The sequence below is a fragment of the Gambusia affinis genome, linkage group LG04 (genome assembly GCF_019740435.1).
Source record: "Gambusia affinis linkage group LG04, SWU_Gaff_1.0, whole genome shotgun sequence".
Classification (NCBI taxonomy): Eukaryota; Metazoa; Chordata; class Actinopteri; order Cyprinodontiformes; family Poeciliidae; genus Gambusia; species Gambusia affinis.
Genome location: NC_057871.1, coordinates 5,755,891 through 5,777,278, shown reverse-complemented (window position 1 = coordinate 5,777,278; position 21,388 = coordinate 5,755,891). Strand labels below are relative to the sequence as shown.

The following is a 21,388-nucleotide window of genomic DNA, read 5'->3' as shown; positions in this document are numbered from 1 at the left end:
TACAAAACATACAGTTTTGTATGTTGTGTGCTTACAAAACTGTTTAAGTTAAGCTTAAATTCAATGCATATCTCTACATATTAATCAGTATGCAAATGCAGTGTGGTGTCATGTTAGATTCTTGTCATGATGGACACTGAGCTTACAGCCGTCTCTATCCGGGCCTGGAGGCGATAAAATGAACCCAGATCCCGGGGGGGTTCTAACCTGGAACCGCTGAGAGGTTTCAGGCAGTCCGCTTCACATCCCGGTGCCAGAAGAACTCTGCTAAGGTTTCTAAATGACTCAGTTCCTCTGCGGTGCGTCCTGATGCTCTCTAAAAAGAACGAAAATTCACCAGTCATGCACCAGAGACAAAGACACGAGCTTAAAGATTACAATACAGAACAGTGTAATCGCTTCTATCCCTTCAGTTCATACAGTCATCATCTTCTGAATCTGTGTTGCTCTTTACACTCGCCTACACAATTTAACGTTAAGCCCGGCGGTGCTGTGTTAATTTTGCCACCATGTTTCTACTGATTTCAGGCAACATTAAGGTTTTGGAGATTTCCAACTTGAATCTGGGAGAAATGGAGAGATTTTAAGATTAGGATGACTGCAAGAAGACGTTCAACCATCAGAAACCTGGAGTTTGTCCCCAAAGATACAGAATATAGTCAGAATTTAAGTGGAAACATGCAAAAATGTTTGGATTTAACTGTTGTAAACATAGTAAAGTTTTTTTTAATCTACTGAATAGAGTGTAAATAATTTCTGACATGACATTTACATAAAAAATGAACACTTAACAAATAATGGCCATGATATTCTTTTAACACAATTGTAATATACCAGAAAAATACATCTGTGTTGAATGGAAGTAATTCTAACTTTAAATTTGTCAAGGGGATTCATTTTGGGCTTAACTGTATGAATCATTAAACACATGAATCTGATTCTTTTGCTTCTTTTTATGTTGAAATGTTCTTCAATATCCTTACATCTCCGTTCTCGGGCAGAAAATAATATTTAAACTCTTTTGCTGTTTCTGTTGGAATCTAATTTAACAAGCTTTGATTTAAGTTTTTTTTTATACGGCAACCAAACTGTGTCCAAAACAGGAATTAAAAGGTTGAGTGTATTAATAAAGATTGGCTTTTTATTAAATATTCCTTTATTTCAAACTAATCCCTTCTCTGTTTCATGCAGAATGTCATAAAGATTTTTGTTTTGTCTTCCAGTAATGGATCTTTAAAATCTCTCCTGTGTGTTAACTGCACTTGTGTTCACTATAAGGAAAAAATAATATTTTACATAGGGAAGCTTTTCTGTTTAAATTTATTTCTGGTCAACTAAATTCTGCTTGTCTTTACTTATTACTTTAAAAAATTGTTTAAGATATTAACTTGTCACAATGTAGTAAAAGCTATGAATCAGGACGTGTATGGACAGATTTTGTGCTGTTGTGGCTGCAGTGACTAAGAGCGCAGTCAGAGCTGAACAGTGAGAGACAGAAAGCAGGAACGGTATAAATCCTGGTGTGTTTGACGGGGGGCGGTTTGTGTGGTTGTAATGGCCCGTTTCAGGGGCTTTAGCTTTACTTCAGCTCCCAGTGACAGAAACAGCCGTCAAGAGGCCCAAGGTGTGTTTAGAGCTTGAGAGAAATGTTGTGTACCCCGACGACCTTTATGGATTCGTAATAACAACAGCTTGACTCACAAATACAAAAAAAGGTCAGTTTCTCCTTAATAACATGTATGTTTCTGCACCGTGACGACCCTTTAGATGGAGAGGTGAAGGTATTTCAGCAGCTAGAGTGGTTCATAAATGCGAACTGTATGCGTTTTGTTGCATTTGCTTAACTGTTCTTGCTTCAGATTGACCAGTTTGTTTTAAACTTGTTCTTGAAACTTTAACTCCCAAACCTTAGACGCTAACGTTTCCACTGAAATCTTTCTGAAATATACTTCTCTCCACATATTTAGCCAGTTTTTTCTTTCAAAGTTACTTCTTCTTTGTGTTGAAGTTCACCTATTCTGCTTTAAATACGTTTTATTATTATGTGTGTGCACAAATTTGTAATAATTTGGTAATGAAATTGAAAGCTGTAAGGAAATATGTTAAAGACTCATAAAAAATGTTTTTGGTTTTACTTTTTTTTTACCATTGTGGATTTTATGCTCTTTCTATGTAGATGTAGAATTCACACATCTTATTTTCCTCTTATCATGAATAATTTTTAAATTTTTATTTTTTAAATGAGCCATATTCAGTCCAATGATTCATTTCTTACTGAATTCAGTGAAGCCAGGTAGAAACTTCAAAATGATCTTTAAGATTATAAAAAAAAGACTTGAACAGGAAGGTGTCAGCTCCATATGTTGCTGTGTTTTACAACATAACTGTATTGCACACAATCTACGTTTCACCGAACTACTACAGAAATCAATAGCACGTATTTTATTTATGCATATTGTACATATTGTATGTAATATGATGTTTACTCTAAACTTTGAAGTTGTTTGTATTTATTTCCATAAATGCATGAACAGACACTTTTAGTCTCTTTCATAGATGTTATTTAAACAACCCAACCCTTGTACATCAGCATTTATTTGGGACTTTCTGGCCTCTGCTGCATGAGTGTTTCCACTATACCAGTCTACTTTTATTTACTTATATAGTTAACTTATGAGTAATTTGATTTTTAAGCAAATAAAATTATTATTTATTTGAAAGTATATTTCAGTTTTTTAATTATTTTGTGTCATTCAGAACCTGTATTTGTCTTTAGTCCCATTATGTTCTCACTACTGCTGCTTTTTTAACTCTCAGTGTTGAATATGAATTAATATATCTCTTATTCTTGGTTGATTTTCTGATTTTTATTTTGTGCTTTAACTGATTCTGCATCTTTTATTCTTCAGGCTGTGTTTGACTAACAAGCTGGTTGTTTACAGACTCAAGAAAAACTTCAATCAAATCCAATGAAATCTGATATTGCACTAAGGAAACTCCTCCTCCATGGACGCAGCACATTCTTTCGAAAAATCTGATCAAATAAAATGTTTGTTTCTGGCCACTTCAATAAGTCCAAATAAAAAAACCCTAACAAATACAATTCCAATTTACTTCACTAGATTTTAGTTTCCTCTAACATGTTAAATGTATATCCCAACAACTGAAGCCCTTCAGCTGAAGGGGTTGCATGACAAAAAAAAAAAAAAGCCGGCTTATAAGTCAATTTCTCTCAAAACACTGCAGGACAAAATTAATGTACATATCAGGGGATTCAACACTTTCCTTTTTATCGTTTTTCTTATTAACATCATAAAACTGTAACCAACAAAAAGTTCTCCAAAAGAAAGAGAAAGATGAACCTTTAAAACATTTAGTGGAGCACTGATTGCCAGTCATCTTGACATCCCTGTGTGATGAATAAGAAAAAAATAAAAACAGCTTTGGCTCCATCCAGGCACGTCAGCTGTCCTAAAAACTCAGTTTGAGTTTTTCTTTTTCCATTTCTAGTTTTTTTTTTTCTTTTATAAGTTTTCAAATCAGTTTTGGCTCCTCTTATCTAATAGAGGTGTAGGATTAATCTCTTTCATTCTGAAATTCCTGCAATAAAAAGGCCTTCCACCCTCAAAGAGTTAATCATCACATCAGATCAATTCCAGTGAAAACATGCAAAAAGCTGAGCAGCAATTATAAGAAGAGTTTGGCCGATGCAATCCAAGGTTTAACCCTCAACCTTTAACCCTGACATTTCACAACTTAGTGGAGTACTAGATTGTGCAACTTACATTTAAAAAACACAACATTTGCAAAAAACATTTATTAATAGAGAGAGCATTTGAGATGATGAGAGATTTTTAAAAAGAACAAAACAAATGGAACATCTGTTTATGGAACATTTTGTCTATATCGGCGGTTTTCAAAGTGTGAGGCGCGCCTCCCCGGGGGGGCGCCAGAGCACTTTAGGGGAGGCGCGGTGCGAGGGAAAAAAATAAACCGGAAAAGCTATCTGCTTGCTGTCTAGTGATGTGAGAGAAACGTCTTTTACGCATTATTACTGTGGATTTATTATTAATTATTATTAGTTGGTACTGTATTATTATTATTATTATTATTAAATGTTTCCCCCCTTAGAGGATGTTTTGGCCAGTGACGTCAGTAACGTTACTGACGTCGGACCACTTTTTTCAGTAACGAGTAATCTAACGCGTTGCTATTTCAAATCCAGTAGTCAGACTACAGTTACTTATCAAAATCATTTTTGCGTTACTGCGTTACTATCTTCTTTTGTTATTTAATCGTATTTCCTCTACTCGTCTTGTCGAGTGACCGACGTCTCTATGCGACAGAAATGTAAACAATGGAGGGAGATGCGCATTTTGTTGGTGGAAAAACTGGAACTATTTTGAGTTTCTGTCGCCAAGTCCGATTATTATAAGCGGCTTTGGGCTTCATTTTTTTAAAGTCGCTTGCAGATTTAATGAGCGGCGGGTTGCGCCTTTTTGGGCTCGTTTTTGAACGTGAAGTTGCTCATTTGGGCTTGGAAATAAGCAGAGACTCACAATAAATCCCAGAATTTGTCCGTCATTAAGGTAGTTTTACTCCGTCTCTCCCTGTTCATCATTTCCAGGATGATCCGTCCCGCTGTGTCTTTGTTAATGTCAAGTTAATGTATTACCTCTGAATGACGTCGAGCTTCGCGTTGCGCTCCAGAAAACTGCAAACATCGAGACCAATATAAACAGCGCAATAAACGTGAAAACAGCCACGAATAAACGTGTCCGTAGTTGGCAATAGTTATAATGGCAAGTTAGCACCGTTATAATTATTAATATTACGGTAAGTGTCGCAGCCATCGGAGCTGTGGAGCTGCAGTAGGAGCTCTGTGCTGCGACATCAAACTCAGGGGCGTAACGCAGAATCTGGAGGCTGGGGGGCGGGGGGCTTTAAAATTCTTCTTAGAGTTTTCCAGACAACAGTGGACCACACAAATTACTCATGTTTTTTATTTTTTGTACAATCTCCTCTTCAGTTCAACCTTATCAGTGGAGACACATTGTTGATGTTACCATTATAAAATAACTTACAATTAAGTATTGGCAAAGCTCAATGTGATTTTCACAGGAGGCGGAGCGTTGTTGTTAGCAGCTGCTGAAAGTAACTAAAAAGTTACTTAATCCTGCAGTTAGTTACTTTCCTGCAGTTAGTTACTACTTGACTTGGAATGTAACTTGTTACTCTCACACCGCCCCCTCCACGGGGCAGGAAGGGGGCTCACCCTTTCATACTTTGAAAACCCCTGGTCTATATAAACCAAGGAGAGTGAATGCATTTTTACTTTTCAGAAAATTATAAAATATAATATTCTATCAAGGTATAATGAACTACACTGATTCATCTGAGTGCTAACATATGTTTTTTCTTTGCTAATATATATATTTGTTCTCTATTATTATTATTATTATTATTATTATTATTATTATTATTATTATTATTATTATTATTATTATTATTATTATTATTATTATTATTATTATTATTTTATAATTATATATTCATTGCCTGTCTGTAGATGTGTCTATGTGGATGCTTAGTTGTTTATGGTAAAGATAATCAACTTTAGAGAGAAGGTGTAGACTACATAACACTTTTTTTCTTCAAAACATTTGTTTATGCCAACATGTCATGTGTTTATTTTAAAATATAAAAGAATGAAACAAACAAGGAAATAAATAAAAAATAAAAAGCTTTTTCAGAACAGTTGTTTGTAATAGTTTATTATCCTTTGAGATGTACTTCTCTTTTTAAAGGTTTGTTGGCTAGTGGATTTATTTGAAGTTCGACAGGAAAGGGAAGACATGCGACAAATGTCACCAGGCCGGGAGTCGAACCTGCGACCTGACCACCGGTACGAGGACTAAGGCCTTTATATGTGGGTTGTGCTTTGTCCCTGCACCACCACAGAACCCCAAGATGTACTTTTCTAATTTCCTGTCAGAATCAAACTTCCTGGATGAAAGTGAGTAATTTTGAAATCACTAAAGGTTCGAATACTTTTGGGCTTACCTGTGTGACCCGTTACAAAGCAACAGTTCTGGCCTGTCTCCCTCCCTCGCTGTGTGTGTGTTGCAGGGTCAGCTGAAGGAGCCGCTCCTGCTGATGCAGAGCAGAGGCTCCGTGGCCCAGGGGGCCATCCATCATCTCCATCAGGCTTAAGTGAGGCTTTCTGGAACGGAACGGCACCAGGCTACGACAGCCTGGGCCCACCGGTCTGACTCGGGCTAAATAAACACCACCCCCTCCATCATCATCATTATCATCTTTCTCTCGAGACTAATTTAGGGTCAACATCATCAGCAGCAGTCGCGATAGAGAGCTGGTGGGGTTATCTGGCCCCAGCATTCTTTTGTCAGTAACACATTATACATGCGAACTTTTATAGCCTCACATCATTCGCTCACATCACACCTTTTTAACAGAGTTTTACTGGCGTTAAGTAGCTGGATTCATTTCAAAGAAGGAACATTTAAAAGGGCAGTATTATGTGTTTTCCAGGCACATAATGCCACTTTTTAGCACAATCAAGGAACTGTTACCTTCAGTTGTTATAATGATCAAAATAATATAAAACATGACTTTGTAATTAAATGCCTTGAAATTGAGTCTCTGTCTCTTTAAAAACTCCTGCTCTTTATGGAACTACAGGACGGCATCACAACATCACTTCTCAAAGTTTTTACCAGTGTTGAACTGCGAAGTAGCTCATGTAATGAGCTCTACAGATGTGCAGCTCCTCCAGTTGTTTGCTAATTGCTGCTGGCTAGTTTGAAGGAGCTGAGTGGAGGAGTTACAAGGGAGTAGTGCTCTGTGAGACAGAAACTCGGAAGCTTGGAAACTGCAGCTCTGAGGAGGAGCTGCGTCTCAAAGGTGGGGCTAGGTCCAACCAGGTGTTTTGCACAGCTGATTGGTTGCCATGGAGATTAAAGAATTTCTCAAACATGCATGAAAGGATCAAGGTAACATTCATGAGGGAATACCTTTATGATACGATGTAAAACTGCCCCTTTAACAACAAATCCATGTAGTGTCATATAACATATGGACCTCATTGACCTTTTTTGATAAACATTTATCAGACAGTATGGTGCAATATTAACAGTCAAATAGCAGAGAGAACTAACAAAATGATGAAATAATAACAAAATAAAATCTGTTCATTCATCCACCTCTGTCTTTTAAGTGGAAGAAGTGGGAATTATTAAAATCAGCAGCTTACTTATAGGTCATATTCAAAATTCAGTAAACAAACAAAAAATACTTTTATTTTCATAAATCTATCTTCAAGACTAAAACTATATTTAAAGGGACATTTTAGATTTCTTCAAGTGGGGTTTGAAGAAGCAGTTGTGAGCAGATAATATCTGTAGTACAGTTTAGTTTTCTTTGGAGGCTAAAATGAACAGTCATTCTGAGCAAGAACAACATTATGGACTATTTTTTTTAAATCATTTTAGAACAACTCCAATCTAAAACTTAGCACAGTATTTCAGGCTGACTTTGCTTCATGAATGTTTAACTGATATAATATTTGCATCAAGTTGTTATTTACATGGACATTGGTGGTTATTTTCACTTCAGCAGTCAAAAGAGAATCAGCACAAAATAAATACTGGCATACATTATTCATTTTTGAAGAGGCACTAGAGTGACATAGACAAAGTAATGTTGAGAAAGGCATACAAAATTCAATTAAAATTGTTAGAATGTGAGAAAACCTCAGTCCTAATTTTATATACATTTCGGATCCATTTCTTTCCCCGATGGTGTGCATATCTTCTTTATAGAGTAAGATATGCTAATCAATGTAAAAAATTCTTCTTTTTTTTTTTTTTTTTTTTTTTTTTTTTTTTTACCTTAATCCATTTTCTAAATTCTTCCAGGTGGAGTGGGTGCCTATCTCCAGCAGTCAGTGGGTGAGAGGTGTAGTAAAGCTGGATCAGGCTGCCAGGCCATCACACGGACAAAACCACGTTTACACAGCAGGGTGCCACATAAATCCGCCTTTTTCCCCCAAATGCGACCCATACCTGACTTTTTCACACCAGTCTGAACTTTCCGTTTTCTATCATTTTACCCACCCAAAAAAAAAATCAGACGTGTGTGACTTCTATATGTGGTATTAAATTGGATTAAATTTATACAACTTTTATGTAATTTGTGTGAAATTTGAATCGTGGTTCTGCACCAGAAGAAGCCAGACGCAATAAATCTGGACATAAAACTCCGAACTTCGGAAAAAGTGCGTGTCACTGAAGCCCCTCTCATCACAATCACTCTTTGCTCTGACTACACATCTAAACAGACTTCTCTACAGAAGCTGCAGTCAATGCTCCACCAAAGACCATCATAATAACTTCAAACGAATCCACAGCGGCGTCTATTAACGATTATAAACAGAGCGCTGCTGTGTGACGTCTATGTTTTTCTCCTGCGCGTGCGGCTCACTTTGGGTCGTAAACCGTTCACACACAAACCTGTTCAATTAGTAATATGAACGACCATGCAAATAACAACAACAATAATAATAATATGAAGTCAGAGTTTAGCTAAAAAGTTTAGCAATAAGAACTGCTGTGTGAAGCACAAAACCTTCTAAAGAAAAATCTGCCATGTCATGATGTATTAGGAGTGGAATGAGGAAGTATACACCGAAACGAGGATTGTGGAGCTGCTCTGAGAAATGTTTATGTCCAATAACAACCCCAAATGTGGAGCATGGGATGGAAAAGGAAATACACTATGATTTATTTTAAAATTCTTATTTAATTCTTTTTATTTTTTTTTATTTTACAGCGGGTAATTTCTCTGGTCATTTGTGCCTAAACTGTTTAGTTTAGCATTAAGTATTTTAAATGAGATGTCATTCTTGCTGGAGATCCTGTCTTACAGTAAATAGTGGATAAATAATTGAAATAATAACTCAGTATGTAAACAATGAGAAAATGCGAATCTGTATACATGACACAATAAGCCTTTTTAAAGATTGTAGAAGTTTTAAGTCGTTCAATTCCAGAATTGGAATCTGTAATTAAAAAAAAATGTAATGTTGGTAGGTAATGTTTGGTTATGTACTGTATTTTTTGAAAGACTTGTCTCCTTTTTACTGCAGTGTGTAAAACAAGAAAAAAAAAGAACAGAAAAAATGTTCATGCATACACACAAACACACAGAGATCAACAAAGGTCAAGTGTCAAAGGTCATATTGTGTCTGGAGAGGATTTAGTCTTTGCCTGTTTGATCTCAAGCATGCACACGTCTTTGTGAACCTCTCCATTCACTTTCTCTGGACTTGCATCCCATTTAAACTTAACAAAAACACACATACACGTTTTGCTTACCAACAGGGGCTTATGGTCCTCAAAGCGCACACACATGCACACACACGCACACACACACGCCCTCAAACAAACACACACACACTCATGTTTCTGTTTTTCAAAAGAGCATTACATGAACTTTCTGTTCAAGCAACTCAAGTCATATTATTTCAAATCCCACTGATGTGCCCAACCTTACATAACCTAAACAAAGCCTCTTATCTGGGATTCTTAACCCGCAGATAATGAAGGTTTAGACTTGGGCCACATGGACAGTTGACCAGAGAAACATTAGAATGGGGCAAACAGAAGCAGTAGACAAAACATAATAATTTATTACTCACTTCAATGGTGCCAACAGGAAATTCTGCTGTGATGTGGAGAGCATTTGCAGAGAAAATGCACTTTTTGTGTCCATCATAAATCTGGCTGAATTATTTACCTCTTATCAGAAATAATGAAAGTAATTTAAATTGGCTCATTTTTCAGAATGGACCCATTTTATAGTTATAGTCCATATATTCTTTTTAGAACAGAAGTCTATTATAAGCATGTTTTATCCATTCTAGAACCAGGTTTGAGTTTCTTGCTGGAGACCAAGTGACATCTAGTTTCAATCATCTAGCTGCTGAATTAACAGGTTAAAATGGTTTCATTGTATAAACATATGAAGAAAGAATTAACAACATGACAGACTTAGGTTTAGAATAATGTATTAAATCAACCAACAAGCTTTTTCAGATTTGGAAGAAATATCATTTTGTAACGGCCCAGCCAAAGTCCGGCACCTTCAAGCATCTGGAAATTGTTCCAAAGGATGAACCAGACTGGAGCAGCTCCTCAGTTTTTTGACTTTCCCATCATGTAAGACAATAAAGTAGTTTGTTTCAGGTCTGGCCTTGCAATACAAGAACAGGTGTGCCTCAACTCAAATCTGTCACTTAACCAATCAGAAGTTTTCAAAGCCATGCCATCATTCTGCATGGAAACGTCTGATTTGGAAGACATCAATAATCAAATATTTGGCATGTTCTCTCATCATTGTTTACAATAAACAATGATTATTATGGTCATACTAATAAAAAAAAAAATAAAATCACAAGAATAAAATCATAATATTACAATAAAGTCATACTAGAATAAAGTTGAAATGAATTGACATAATATTTCAGCAGTAGTCATAGTATTATGAGAATAAAGTTGAATCACTGGAGAATAAAGTAATAGCATTTTGAAAATCAAGTTGTAATATTATAACTTTATAGCTCTAATGCTCTGTTGTAATTGTGGCATTTGCCAAATAAAAATACATTTGGTAATTCCAAAGGACCAGAAACAAGAGAAGCTTTGTCTGATTTAATTTCAGACAGTGACAAACAAATATATATACATGTATAGAACCAAACCTGTGAGGGTGTAAATCAGTTTCCTTTAAAATAATATTTCAAAGACTTAAATAAAAGAACAAAATCTTCAAAGTTTCATTTTATTTAGTTTAGGTACATTTCCCCAGTTCAGCCTTTACAGACTCTCTCCATCTCATTTTACTGATCTGTCTCTCAGGTACCTCTTCTCATCCAACGACCCGACAAATGCAGGCTAGCAGGCTTTCACACTTTCCAAAATCCATTAAAAACAACCCAAACATGGACAAATGTAATCCACCACTTCAAATGATCCGTATATTAGGATGAACACATTATTATTGATATAAATAAATAAAACCGTCTTCTTTTTCCCACGTCATCAGCAAAGATTAATGCTTTTTTGAAACTTCAGCAGGGGCGATTTACTTTGATCAGAATTTCAGCTGAAGTTGTAGTGTTGGAAATAGAAAAATAAATAAATCTAATTGTCAAGCAGGGATCATGACGTTGTGGCAGGGACAGCTAAACCAGTAGAATGAGCTAAAAATCAACTACCTTTATTGTAAACGGGACAAACACATGCAGATGCAAGACCAATGTGGATCCAACTCAGAAGACCATAGTTTATCAAGTAAGCCTACACTGTTGGATGGAGGGTCGACCATCCACACTGGAACAATCAATGTGATCTCAACACTTTCAACATTAATGGTTCAATCCCTAAATGTGTAAAATTCTTCTCTTGCATGGCCAAAAGACTGAAACATGGCAGTGTTTTGGGATGTAAATGATGGGTGTCATAAATTTACATTGTGCCAGTGCAGACTAAAAAACTAGCAGAATTCACCAAGTGGTCTTAATTATTCTCGTCTTGATCAGAAGACATAGATTCTCGAAACGCAAACAAAACAGTGTTTGGTTCATGAACTTAAACAAGTCAGCAGGACAGACAAACCTCTCATTTGTCTGCTGCTCTAAACGTAATAAGTGCTGTTATCTCATACGCTGATGTCGCTAAATGTAGTGTTTTTTTGTTCACCTCAGCTTATTTTGATAGCAGAAGACCTGAAGGCCCTATGAGAACATTTAGTCAAATAAATCCTGTTGTAATTTCATTCCATTCAATCTGGTAGTCACTTTAACTAAATGGAGTCAATTTTTCTACATTAGTACTTCCAACAGAGCAGCTTGGAAAAAGTTGTCAGACTACATCTAAAGTTGAATGTGTGTTAAACTCTTGGCAGCAGGTAATGTTCCTTCTAATAGGATCTTCTCGTTTCGCACCTTACAGGGAGGTGTTGCCAAAGCTTACATGTGAGGATTGAAATGCACAGCTTTGAATTGTTAGCTGAGCATGTTTCCATAGCAAAACCATGTAAAATGTCAGATATTCAGAAAAATGTTACATGAAGCTGAACGGTTTACCTTCATCTGAACCAAACAGATGTTTTAATTTACAACTTCGCTACGTGTCAAGTCCAGCTTGCATCCCGCACGGTTTCATTGTCACCATGTGAGCAGTGTTAGAGAAAGATGTTTTAAACTTCAGTTTCATCAACAATAATGTAAGGCCAAGCTGAGGAGCCAGTTGCAGCGAGTGGGACACCAGCAGAGGAGACGGAGGGCAGTGCTTTGTCTCGTCTTCATTCTTCCTCCTCCAGTCCTCGTGTTTCAGTGCAAAAATCAGAGCTTCTGTAAAAACCCAGGTTTAGAGTTTGTGTTTTCAGGCAAACTCAACAAGCTTCATTTACACCTTTGATTAAAAACTACAAACTACTGATATTTGGTAGCAAAGTCTGTCTTCTCTTCCAGCGGGCTGGCATGATAACCTTTCTATTAAAACGCAGGCGCAATAGGATGCTAAGTTCCGTCCAGGATTTGGAATCTGCTCAAATTAATTTCCTCGGAGTTCCATTATTGTAATGAAACCCGCGGCCCAGTCTCTGTCCCTCGGAGCGGCAGGTGAAGCTACGCAGCCACATGTCCAATCAGGTATATGTTATCATACAGATGGCCGACGAAGTCCTCTGAGACATTGTGAGCAGCTCGCCTCGTGTTCCTGATGAACTCCCGCTTTGACATTTTGTTTTTCACGTGCGGGCTGGTGAGGTCGATGGACAGCAAGATCAGACTGTAGCACAGCACGTACACAGCATCTGCAGGGAGGAAACAGACAGTGATCATCACAAAGCATAAAGAAGCTTGTTGTACATGCAGGCACTGTCAGGGCACACAGGGAGTCTTTGTGTAGTTCTCACAGGGATGTCAGTGCAAAAACACAAAGCAAGAAATAGCAACAATAATAAATATGTCTCACAGAGAAGTAGGAAAATCATTTAGTAAATATGTGTAAAAAGCTTCTGATTTTTAGTTTAACTGTTATAGCTAAGTTTCCATTGACCATAAAATTGGGCAAAGTGGAATTATGAAAATAAATTCCTTGAATGGAAACACGGCGATTAAAAAACCCCCTCATATTTTTTACTGAAAAGGTTTTTTTGCTAAGTTGAGGAGGTTTTTTGGCTGTATCAAAACATGATCCACAACTGGATGTTACCACTGGCAGAAAAAACGAAGAAGACGACAGGAATGATAGCAAGATGACGGTGCAGCATGGTTTTAATGATGGTTCACATGAACAAACTTATTGCATTTCTTATTTAATGGAAACACAAAAATAGCAAAATTGTGGGGGTTTTTATATTAGCAGAATATCAACAAAGTTTGTACAAATTTGTAATGGAAATGTGGCTATTGATGAAAGTAGAAATAACACACTTTCTTGAACGATAAATTGTCCCAGAAGTTATTGATATGAGTGATAATATTGCTATTTTGAAACCACTTTCAGTAATATCATGGCAATGGCATAATAATGCTAGTACAAAATCTCAAAGATCAATTAAGTTTAATTTCTAACATCTATTACTGAATTTTGGAAGACATAGTAAATATTCAAATTAAATAAACAAAACAATCCAAACAGCAAATAAAATTGATGCTGAAGTCTGGTAACAAAATTATCCTTCAAAAATGGGGCTAGATGAGACCAATTCACCAGACTGAAGCCTTTTGTCGTCCTGTCCTCAGTAGAAAGGAGAGGAAAGAAAACAAAACAGTCATCCAATGAAAATTATTGATAAAGTTTTAATGTATCATTAATTGACGTATGTATTAATCACATGAAAGAGTGGTATTTGATCATTCCTCTTTACACAACCTGTCTAGATAGTAGTGATGACTCTCTTTCAGTTTTCTGGCAGAGCCAGACAGATTTTTATTTCAAATGTCCGCATGTTTTTAAGAGTTGATGATGTAAGTCAGTCTGACAGCTTTCCCAGAACCTCTAGATGAGAAACAGGCCCACAGAACCACAGATCATCCACTATGCTTAACAGTGGGCATTAACTGCTTTCCCACACACAGATCCTTTGTTTTACACCAAACTCACCTGGAGTTTTACTGGAAAGCTCCATCTGACCCAAGCATTCAGCTTCCAGCACAGTTTAACCACTTATATGCTTATGTTAGCAATAATAGAAAACAAAAGGGTTTTTTTGTGTGATATTGCTCTCAAATAACAGGTTAGATAGAATCTAAAATTGTTTCTTAGACTTGGAGTCTCCAAGATGCTCCTCTTTGCTATAGTTGTCCAACAGTAAGTTCTGGTGGTTTTATTAACTCCTATCCTTCTGCTTACAGTGTGTGGTGGCCAGAAGAAGAAGGGTTCCTGTCCAACCTAGAAAGAACGTGTCTCTGTGTCACATCACATTTATACCCCAGGGGAACAGAACGTAATGGTTTAATGATCGTTCCAAGAAACTCTGGCCAACTTGGAAAGGAAAAGCATAAATAAAAAAAAGCTTCAATGACTGACTGTGTTTGACTCAAAATTCTTCCCGCACTACATAAATGTACCTGAATCCTAAATTGTTTTATATTTTTTTGCGCAAGTCGATGGTACTGAAATAAAAAGATGATTTTATTTCAAGGCTTTTCGCACATCCTTACAAGGGCAGCGTATCAATCCTCGTCTTTATGTACAATTAAATAAAATATTTACTGGCCTCCACAATCGTTCCTAGCCTAGCCTAATCTTGCTACCTCGATTACTCATACAAGTACGTCCAAAGAGTTAAGGAGAACCAAATGAGGGGTTGGGTTCTCTATGGTCTGATGGCTTTAGTAAAGTGGGTCGAGTCATGCCTCATTGACTAGACTGAAGCCAGGGATTACTTGAAGGTAAACCCTCATTTTCAGCCTGGGTAGTCTGTGCAGGAACATTGAAGGCATTGATAGTTAGTTTGTCCCAAAGTGTACAAGTCAGACGATTTCTTCTTTAATCTTTATATCCCATAACTGAAAATGGAAAATTTTTAATTTATCATGAAGGAAAGAAATATGAAAAGCTGGTTAAAGCTTTAGGGAGTTGTTGTTTGATAATATTTAGATTTCTGGAGGCAAAGTCAAAATAATTAATGATGCAGCAACAATTTTACAAAAACAAAAAGCATTTTTTAAACATAATTAGTGTTGCACAAATGTGTGCATGTTCCTACCAGGGCTAAGGCCAAGGTCACGGACGAGGCCGGGGTTACAGGTGCAAAACCTGTGGCTGAACTTGGTGATGAGCGTTTCCAGATACTCTCCTCTCTCCTCGGGCGCATGGATGTGCCGGAAAAAATCCCTCAGCGCATTAGGGAGGAACTGGTTGCTGAAGTTATGAAGGGTCACCAACTCGTCCAAAACATCCCGCCTGCACAGACAGGGGAATATTCCCGTGAATACTGACTAATGCTTTCCAACAATCATGTCACATGAGTTGTACAAAAAGATTTTTCCAATTTAGTGAAGAACTACTAATAAATTTAGCAACTGTTTATTTAATATTTCTGGTTTTGTCTATGTATCAAAGTCTAACAAATCAACTAAAGTTATAGATAACATCACTGTAACTAATAATTGATGAATATTAGTGAGAATAATTAGTTTACATACAAACGATTAGTCTTAATTCTTTTTGCGTAAATAATGTAAAAGTATAGTATTTATACTCAACTTGATGGTACTGTGAGAATCTTATAGGAGCTTATTCAGAATTTTTTCCAATGAACCTGAAATATGTGATCATACTGAATATGTGTTTTTTAGTGTGTGTGTGTTGGTGTGTCTGTGTCAACCTCTCATCCAGGTAAATCTGCAGCATCTTCCAGTTGAGCCGTCTGGTGTAGAAAATAAACTTGGCCAGTTCTTTGGGATGATCCACTAGTATTCCTTTAGACATGAAATAACTGATGCCCTACATGAACACAAAGAGGACAAAATGAAGAAAATACAACTAGCAAAAGGCGTAGCATATGTTTGACCTGAGGTGTGTATTGACTGACCTCCTGTGGGTTAGCATTGAACGTCAAGCTGCCCTCGTCTAGTTGAAGGTAGAGTCTTCGGTATGAGAAGCCAGCAGGTAGTCTCTTGTTGTAGATAGAGCAGTGTCCCCATGTGGACTTGCACAACCTGATGGGATATTAAACAGCAGATTTAAAAGATATCAACAAAGATGTAAAAACGTATTTTAATTAGAGTAGAAAAAACAAAGAAGCGGCGTACCCCTGCCACAGATATTCATCATTTCCCAGGTCTTGCCAGACGCAGCCAGCCAGGCACAGATCAGTAGCATTCAGGTAGGAGAGGATGGTGATACCTAGTTCAGGTGGAAGCATCTCCAGATCTATAAACCCATGCTGCTCTTTACCTACAACCCCCCAATAGCCCCAGAAAACAGAGGGGAAAATAGAAAACGTGTTTAGATCTAGGAAACTTTTCCCTGCTGCCAATGTGTGGATAATTAAATCTACAGTATCCCTGGGTTTTATTTCAATATGCTGAACACGGCTGCTCTATAAATGCAGAAGCTTTTCTCTTTAATAGATTTTTAAACAGCAGTGAGCCCTTTGGGGAAATGTGGGCTTGGAACAAACACTTAGGAGGGCTTGATGGGGTTTTTAAGAGCCGTTTGTTTCACTATGGAGCAGCAGGATAACTGTATGGAACTTTTTTATTGCTCTGTGTATATCTAGGATTTTGTAAAAAAAAAAAAAAAAAGAAAAAAAAGAAGGAGGAACACAAACAGAAGCATCACATTAATGTTTGCTTCTCTAAAAATCCCAGCTCCTGTGAAGGGATGCCTGTGCAAGCGAGAAACAATGTTAGCACTCCCCCTAGTGGCCACTGTGCCAAAAATCACCAGAGAAAGGGGTCAAATCCGGCCCACCAGAAAATGTTCAGACTCTCTAGACTCTAGAAACAGAACCTTCAAGATTACATATGTGTGCTTAAATATTAATTTATCAATCAGATCAGCAATTGTGTCTGTATAATGTCAAATTAAATCCAAGTGGAAAGATGCTTAATATTTATTTTCAAGTTCTCATCGCATCCAAACAAAGCTTTTTGTTCAGATTTCAATGGTTTGTTTAAACACATGTTTGATCTTAATATAATAATGAAAATTAGTACAACTCCATGTCACAATTATTTGATGATCTAATCAGGATTGATATGATTGGTCAGGACTGGGAATGTGAGCAAAATGTTATTATATGTTGAAGTTTAAAATCTTTTTCTTTCATTTTTGACATTTAACATAGTCAGGCTGTCATTATGTTTTATTAATCCAAAAGACGTAAAAATTACGTCCTATGACTGTTTAAAATTCTTAGCAACAGTAATTGTTCATTTGGAGCTTTAGTGCTACAAACCCACATCACAGGCTTGTCGTGGCTGGGTTCTTCCACATGTTCCCTTTCTGGAAGTCTACATAATATTTTCCCTCTACCCATCCCTTGTTTAATTTCCTTTTCAAACGAGATCAAACGAAAAACACTAAAGAATGCGAGTCAACTGTACGTCAGTGAAAACTTACCATTGAGTCGATTTTTTTTGTATTAAAAAGTACGTGATTGCAAACTTTTGCAGAGACCAGTTCAACAACCTAAAGAAAACTTAAGTTCATAACTTCTCAACTATGAATATTAACAATAAACAGACACTATTAGCTGGTTACTGATAGGTAATTTCATCAACACTGGTCTTCATAAAATCCATAGTTTGACATTATGTCAGCCCTTTGTATCTATATCAACCCTCTAGTCTTCTAGGAAGGTTTGAACAAGATTTAGTAGAGTGTTTAAGAGAGACTCAGAGTAAGTACAGCTTTCTATTTTACATTTATTCATACCTCTGCGTGTCTTCAGCAGATGATAGATGTCAGGGCTGTAACAGTGCTGTGGTGCTCTTCTCTGGGAACCACTCCCATCTCTCCCTAAAAAGGAAATTAATAGATAAATAATGAAATACCAAATCTAAATAATAAATGGTCTTTATTTACCCAAACTTGATAGCCATTAGTTTAATTCCATCTGATTAACCTTTAAACTTACATGGAAAGTTGAAGAGATTGCTCATTTGTCTGTAAGTGACCAAACTTCTAAAATCTGCAGGAGATCAAACACTTCTTTCTCTCACTGTATACAAGTGAGAGCAACAAACAGTCCAATTCAATCTTACTAAACAACTGAGACCAAGATAGAAGACAAAGATTGATTGTTCTCCATTAACGTTCTTCAACTGAATTGTTTTAAACAAAACCAGAACTTTGCCTTAAGAAATTAAATGGTTTTGATTCAATTTAATCTGTATTGTTTTGAATACATTGTGTCTTTATATGAATATTTTCCCCACAGGTTGTATGTTAAATACCTGTGATATAAGGACAATGGTAGAAATACCTTGGTCTCGTTTGCCTCCTCCGCTCTCAGTCAGTTGGTCGGCCAGCTCTTCCTGAAGCTGCTGCTGTTGTCTGGGAGGAAGCCTCCACAGTGCTTGACCCATCTGCAAACAGCACAGATACACGTTATAGTAAACAAAACAAATGTAACCAAGGGGATCACTCAAGACAACTGGCAGTAGCAAATGAAAAAACTGTTTCAAAGACTTCCTCTTCTTTGTCACTCTGCAGTAGTTTATCACACATTACCAGCATTGAAAATTATCAGAACGTTTAGATAAGCTGTAGTTATGTTACATTTTATTTGATCTTACTTTAGATTTTGTTACGATAGTTCAGTTGTTTTTTTCATTGTGCAAAGTGATGATATGCATATTCACCAGAAAGTTCAAATTAACTACATTTATTTCTGTATCGCCCTATAATCAGCACATGCCACCGAGTCCAGCTAACATAAATCTATCAAACTAAAAGCTGCAAAAGAGGGATGGACGTGTCTTGATATTTCAGCATCAGTTACTTCAAAATAAAAGCATGCAGCAACACTTTGGTTTTCATCAAGATAACTTCATGAGATAAAAATTGCTGCAAAGAATATTGACTGTTAAAGCTCTGCGCATCATCAAGGACTTCAAACTGCTGAGGCTTAACGAACAAAGATGGAGATTCTATGAGACAGACAGTAGAATTAAGACCAACTACTTTCAACAATTTATTCAATATTTGATAACGATCTGTGTATTTCCAGGCATGCAGGAGTTTGTTCCATGTGGCAAATGTACTATCAAAGCTGCTCAAAGACCATGATTTAAAATTTTGGATCAGTGATCAGGTCTTAATCCAATTAATGATACGTGAACACGTTTAAAAAGTAGCTCATATTACATTAAACATTAATATTATTACATTCAAAGTTAAAGCAAAATGCTTAGTTTATGAAGCATGAGATTTGCTGCAAGCAAAATTGTTATTGAGCTGTTGAGATCTAATTTATTAACCATATGATAAACATTTAGGTGACAGACGGTGTTTACTTTATATACATGGATTTTATAAAAATAAAAAAAATTTAAAAACTTGACAAAAATAATCCATCCATTCTATAAGAAATTGAAATTGTCTTCAGGCACAATACAACTGGCCCCTTATAGTAAGAATTTGGAACAAAAGTTGATCTGCAGCATTTCAGAGAAATTTAAGATGTTATCAAGAAAAATCAACACTGGTCAAATTTTACTCTAAACATCCCTCTAACTATTGAATTGTTGTTTAGGATTTCAGACATACTACACAGTAAAGCTAACTTTATTTATACTGCCACCAGATTTAAAACTGTTTTAAAAAGTGGTGTCATGTTTAATGGCATTTGGACGTGCCATTGAATAATCTCATTATTAATCAGTCAAATCCTTTATTGTTGTTACAGCAATTAGATATTTAAAATTTTTGTTGACAGGCTTTTTCACGTGTCTCTTGGTTCACTCCAAATACTCTCTGTCGGTTTCTGGCATCCATTAAAGATATTATCACATACAAACTGAAGAAACATGATAGCAACTAATTTTGCAAGGGGTAAGAGGAATCGAGAAAAAAAAGAAACAAGAAAAAAATACCTCCAAAGGGAAATTAAACAAATAAATAAATTTGGCTAACCTGCATACTGTGTTGAAACACAAAAAATGATGAAGCCACAAATTATCATGAGGCACTGCCATTGCTTTGGGTCATATCTGAGTAAGAATACTCTTCATGGTTGCTCACTGGTTAAACAAGTTTGACAGTATTTGGGTCACTCGTAAACGCAGCACAGCTACAAAAGCAGCGTCAGAACACGCAGACGTTTTCACTTTACAACCACTTACTAATATGAATAAATTTAGCGGGTTTCGTTTGAGACATCGTCAGAGTTGGCTGTCAACTCATTTAATTTAGCATTAATTCTTTAATTATGTCAACAAAGGACAGAGTAGTCCTGCTTTTTCTTTTCCTGTTTTCGGCACTTAATGAATAATATTCGATGATAACTCGATCTATTTAAGTGTGGAAGCAAACAACGATGAGATGGCAGCTTTGTTAACACGATGACCTGTCCCGTTTTCCATCTCGGTATCAGCTGTGTTGCATAAACAAATCCGCTGCACTGTTGTAAACATCAACGGTGGAACTTTCAGCAAGCAAGTTAGTATGACCTGTAGCCCCGCCTTCCCTTCACTGTCATTGGCCAAATATGTGACAGCAGTTGTTAAACGGGAATCGGATAGGTAGGTTTCACTTTCCCTCAACAGCTAACAGAAATCCTCATGCTAGCTTCCAAAGCTAGTTTAACTTGATAACAGAGACATAATTTCTACTTTTTTCAGCAGTAGTTTGTTAACGGACTCGTGTGTTGTTTGTTATACTAAATTAATGTTACCTTATTTTATTATTTTTGAGACAACCTCGTAAAAAAAAAAACTCATGTTACCTACCTGAGTTTAGGGATTCCTCTGACAACCTGACCTGCACACTAGGACAAGTGAAAATGCTGATTTCATGCACTCAAATGCAGCCCGTCGTCATCTACCAAAGAAATCCCACCATACACAGCTCTTATTCAGAAACCTCCTTCCATAGCTGGGTTCTTTGCTATTATCACAAAGCTATCATCTGTTTTCAGCCTCCTCCTCCTCATCATCATCATCATCATCATCATCATTTTACTGTCACTGCTGCCCCGCCCCTTCCTCTGCTGTCATCATTGAAGCAACGTTATCCGCAATGTTCGAAATAAATAATGGCTCTTCCTTTTATGGTTAAAAGCACAATATAAAGAGTGGGTATCAACACCACAACCGGGCATAAGTCATTTTTTCTATCTCTGT

General features: G+C 36.6%; 1 protein-coding gene across 1 annotated transcript; it reads right to left on the bottom strand.

The window, feature by feature from the left end:
- Positions 1-10,841: 10,841 nt before the first annotated feature.
- Positions 10,842-21,226, bottom strand: fbxo8 (F-box protein 8). The gene is made up of 8 exons (XM_044113487.1): positions 20,996-21,226; positions 18,529-18,631; positions 17,979-18,062; positions 16,349-16,493; positions 16,129-16,255; positions 15,922-16,040; positions 15,301-15,497; positions 10,842-12,897 (listed from the first exon to the last, which is right to left on the bottom strand). Exons 2-8 carry the CDS (start codon positions 18,629-18,631, stop codon positions 12,710-12,712), a joined length of 963 nt encoding a protein of 320 aa, XP_043969422.1. The 5' UTR covers positions 20,996-21,226; the 3' UTR covers positions 10,842-12,709.
- Positions 21,227-21,388: the final 162 nt, after the last annotated feature.

Bases quoted from the DNA above. Each gene is read 5' to 3' on its own strand.
- fbxo8 (XM_044113487.1), bottom strand. From the start codon at position 18,631: ATGGGTCAAGCACTGTGGAGGCTTCCTCCCAGACAACAGCAGCAGCTT. The intron at 18,063-18,528 runs GTATTTCTACCA...TTTCCTTTTTAG, and splicing joins AGGAGGCAAACGAGACCAAG to GGAGAGATGGGAGTGGTTCC. The intron at 16,041-16,128 runs GTCAGTCAATAC...GTGTTCATGTAG, and splicing joins TCAATGCTAACCCACAGGAG to GGCATCAGTTATTTCATGTC.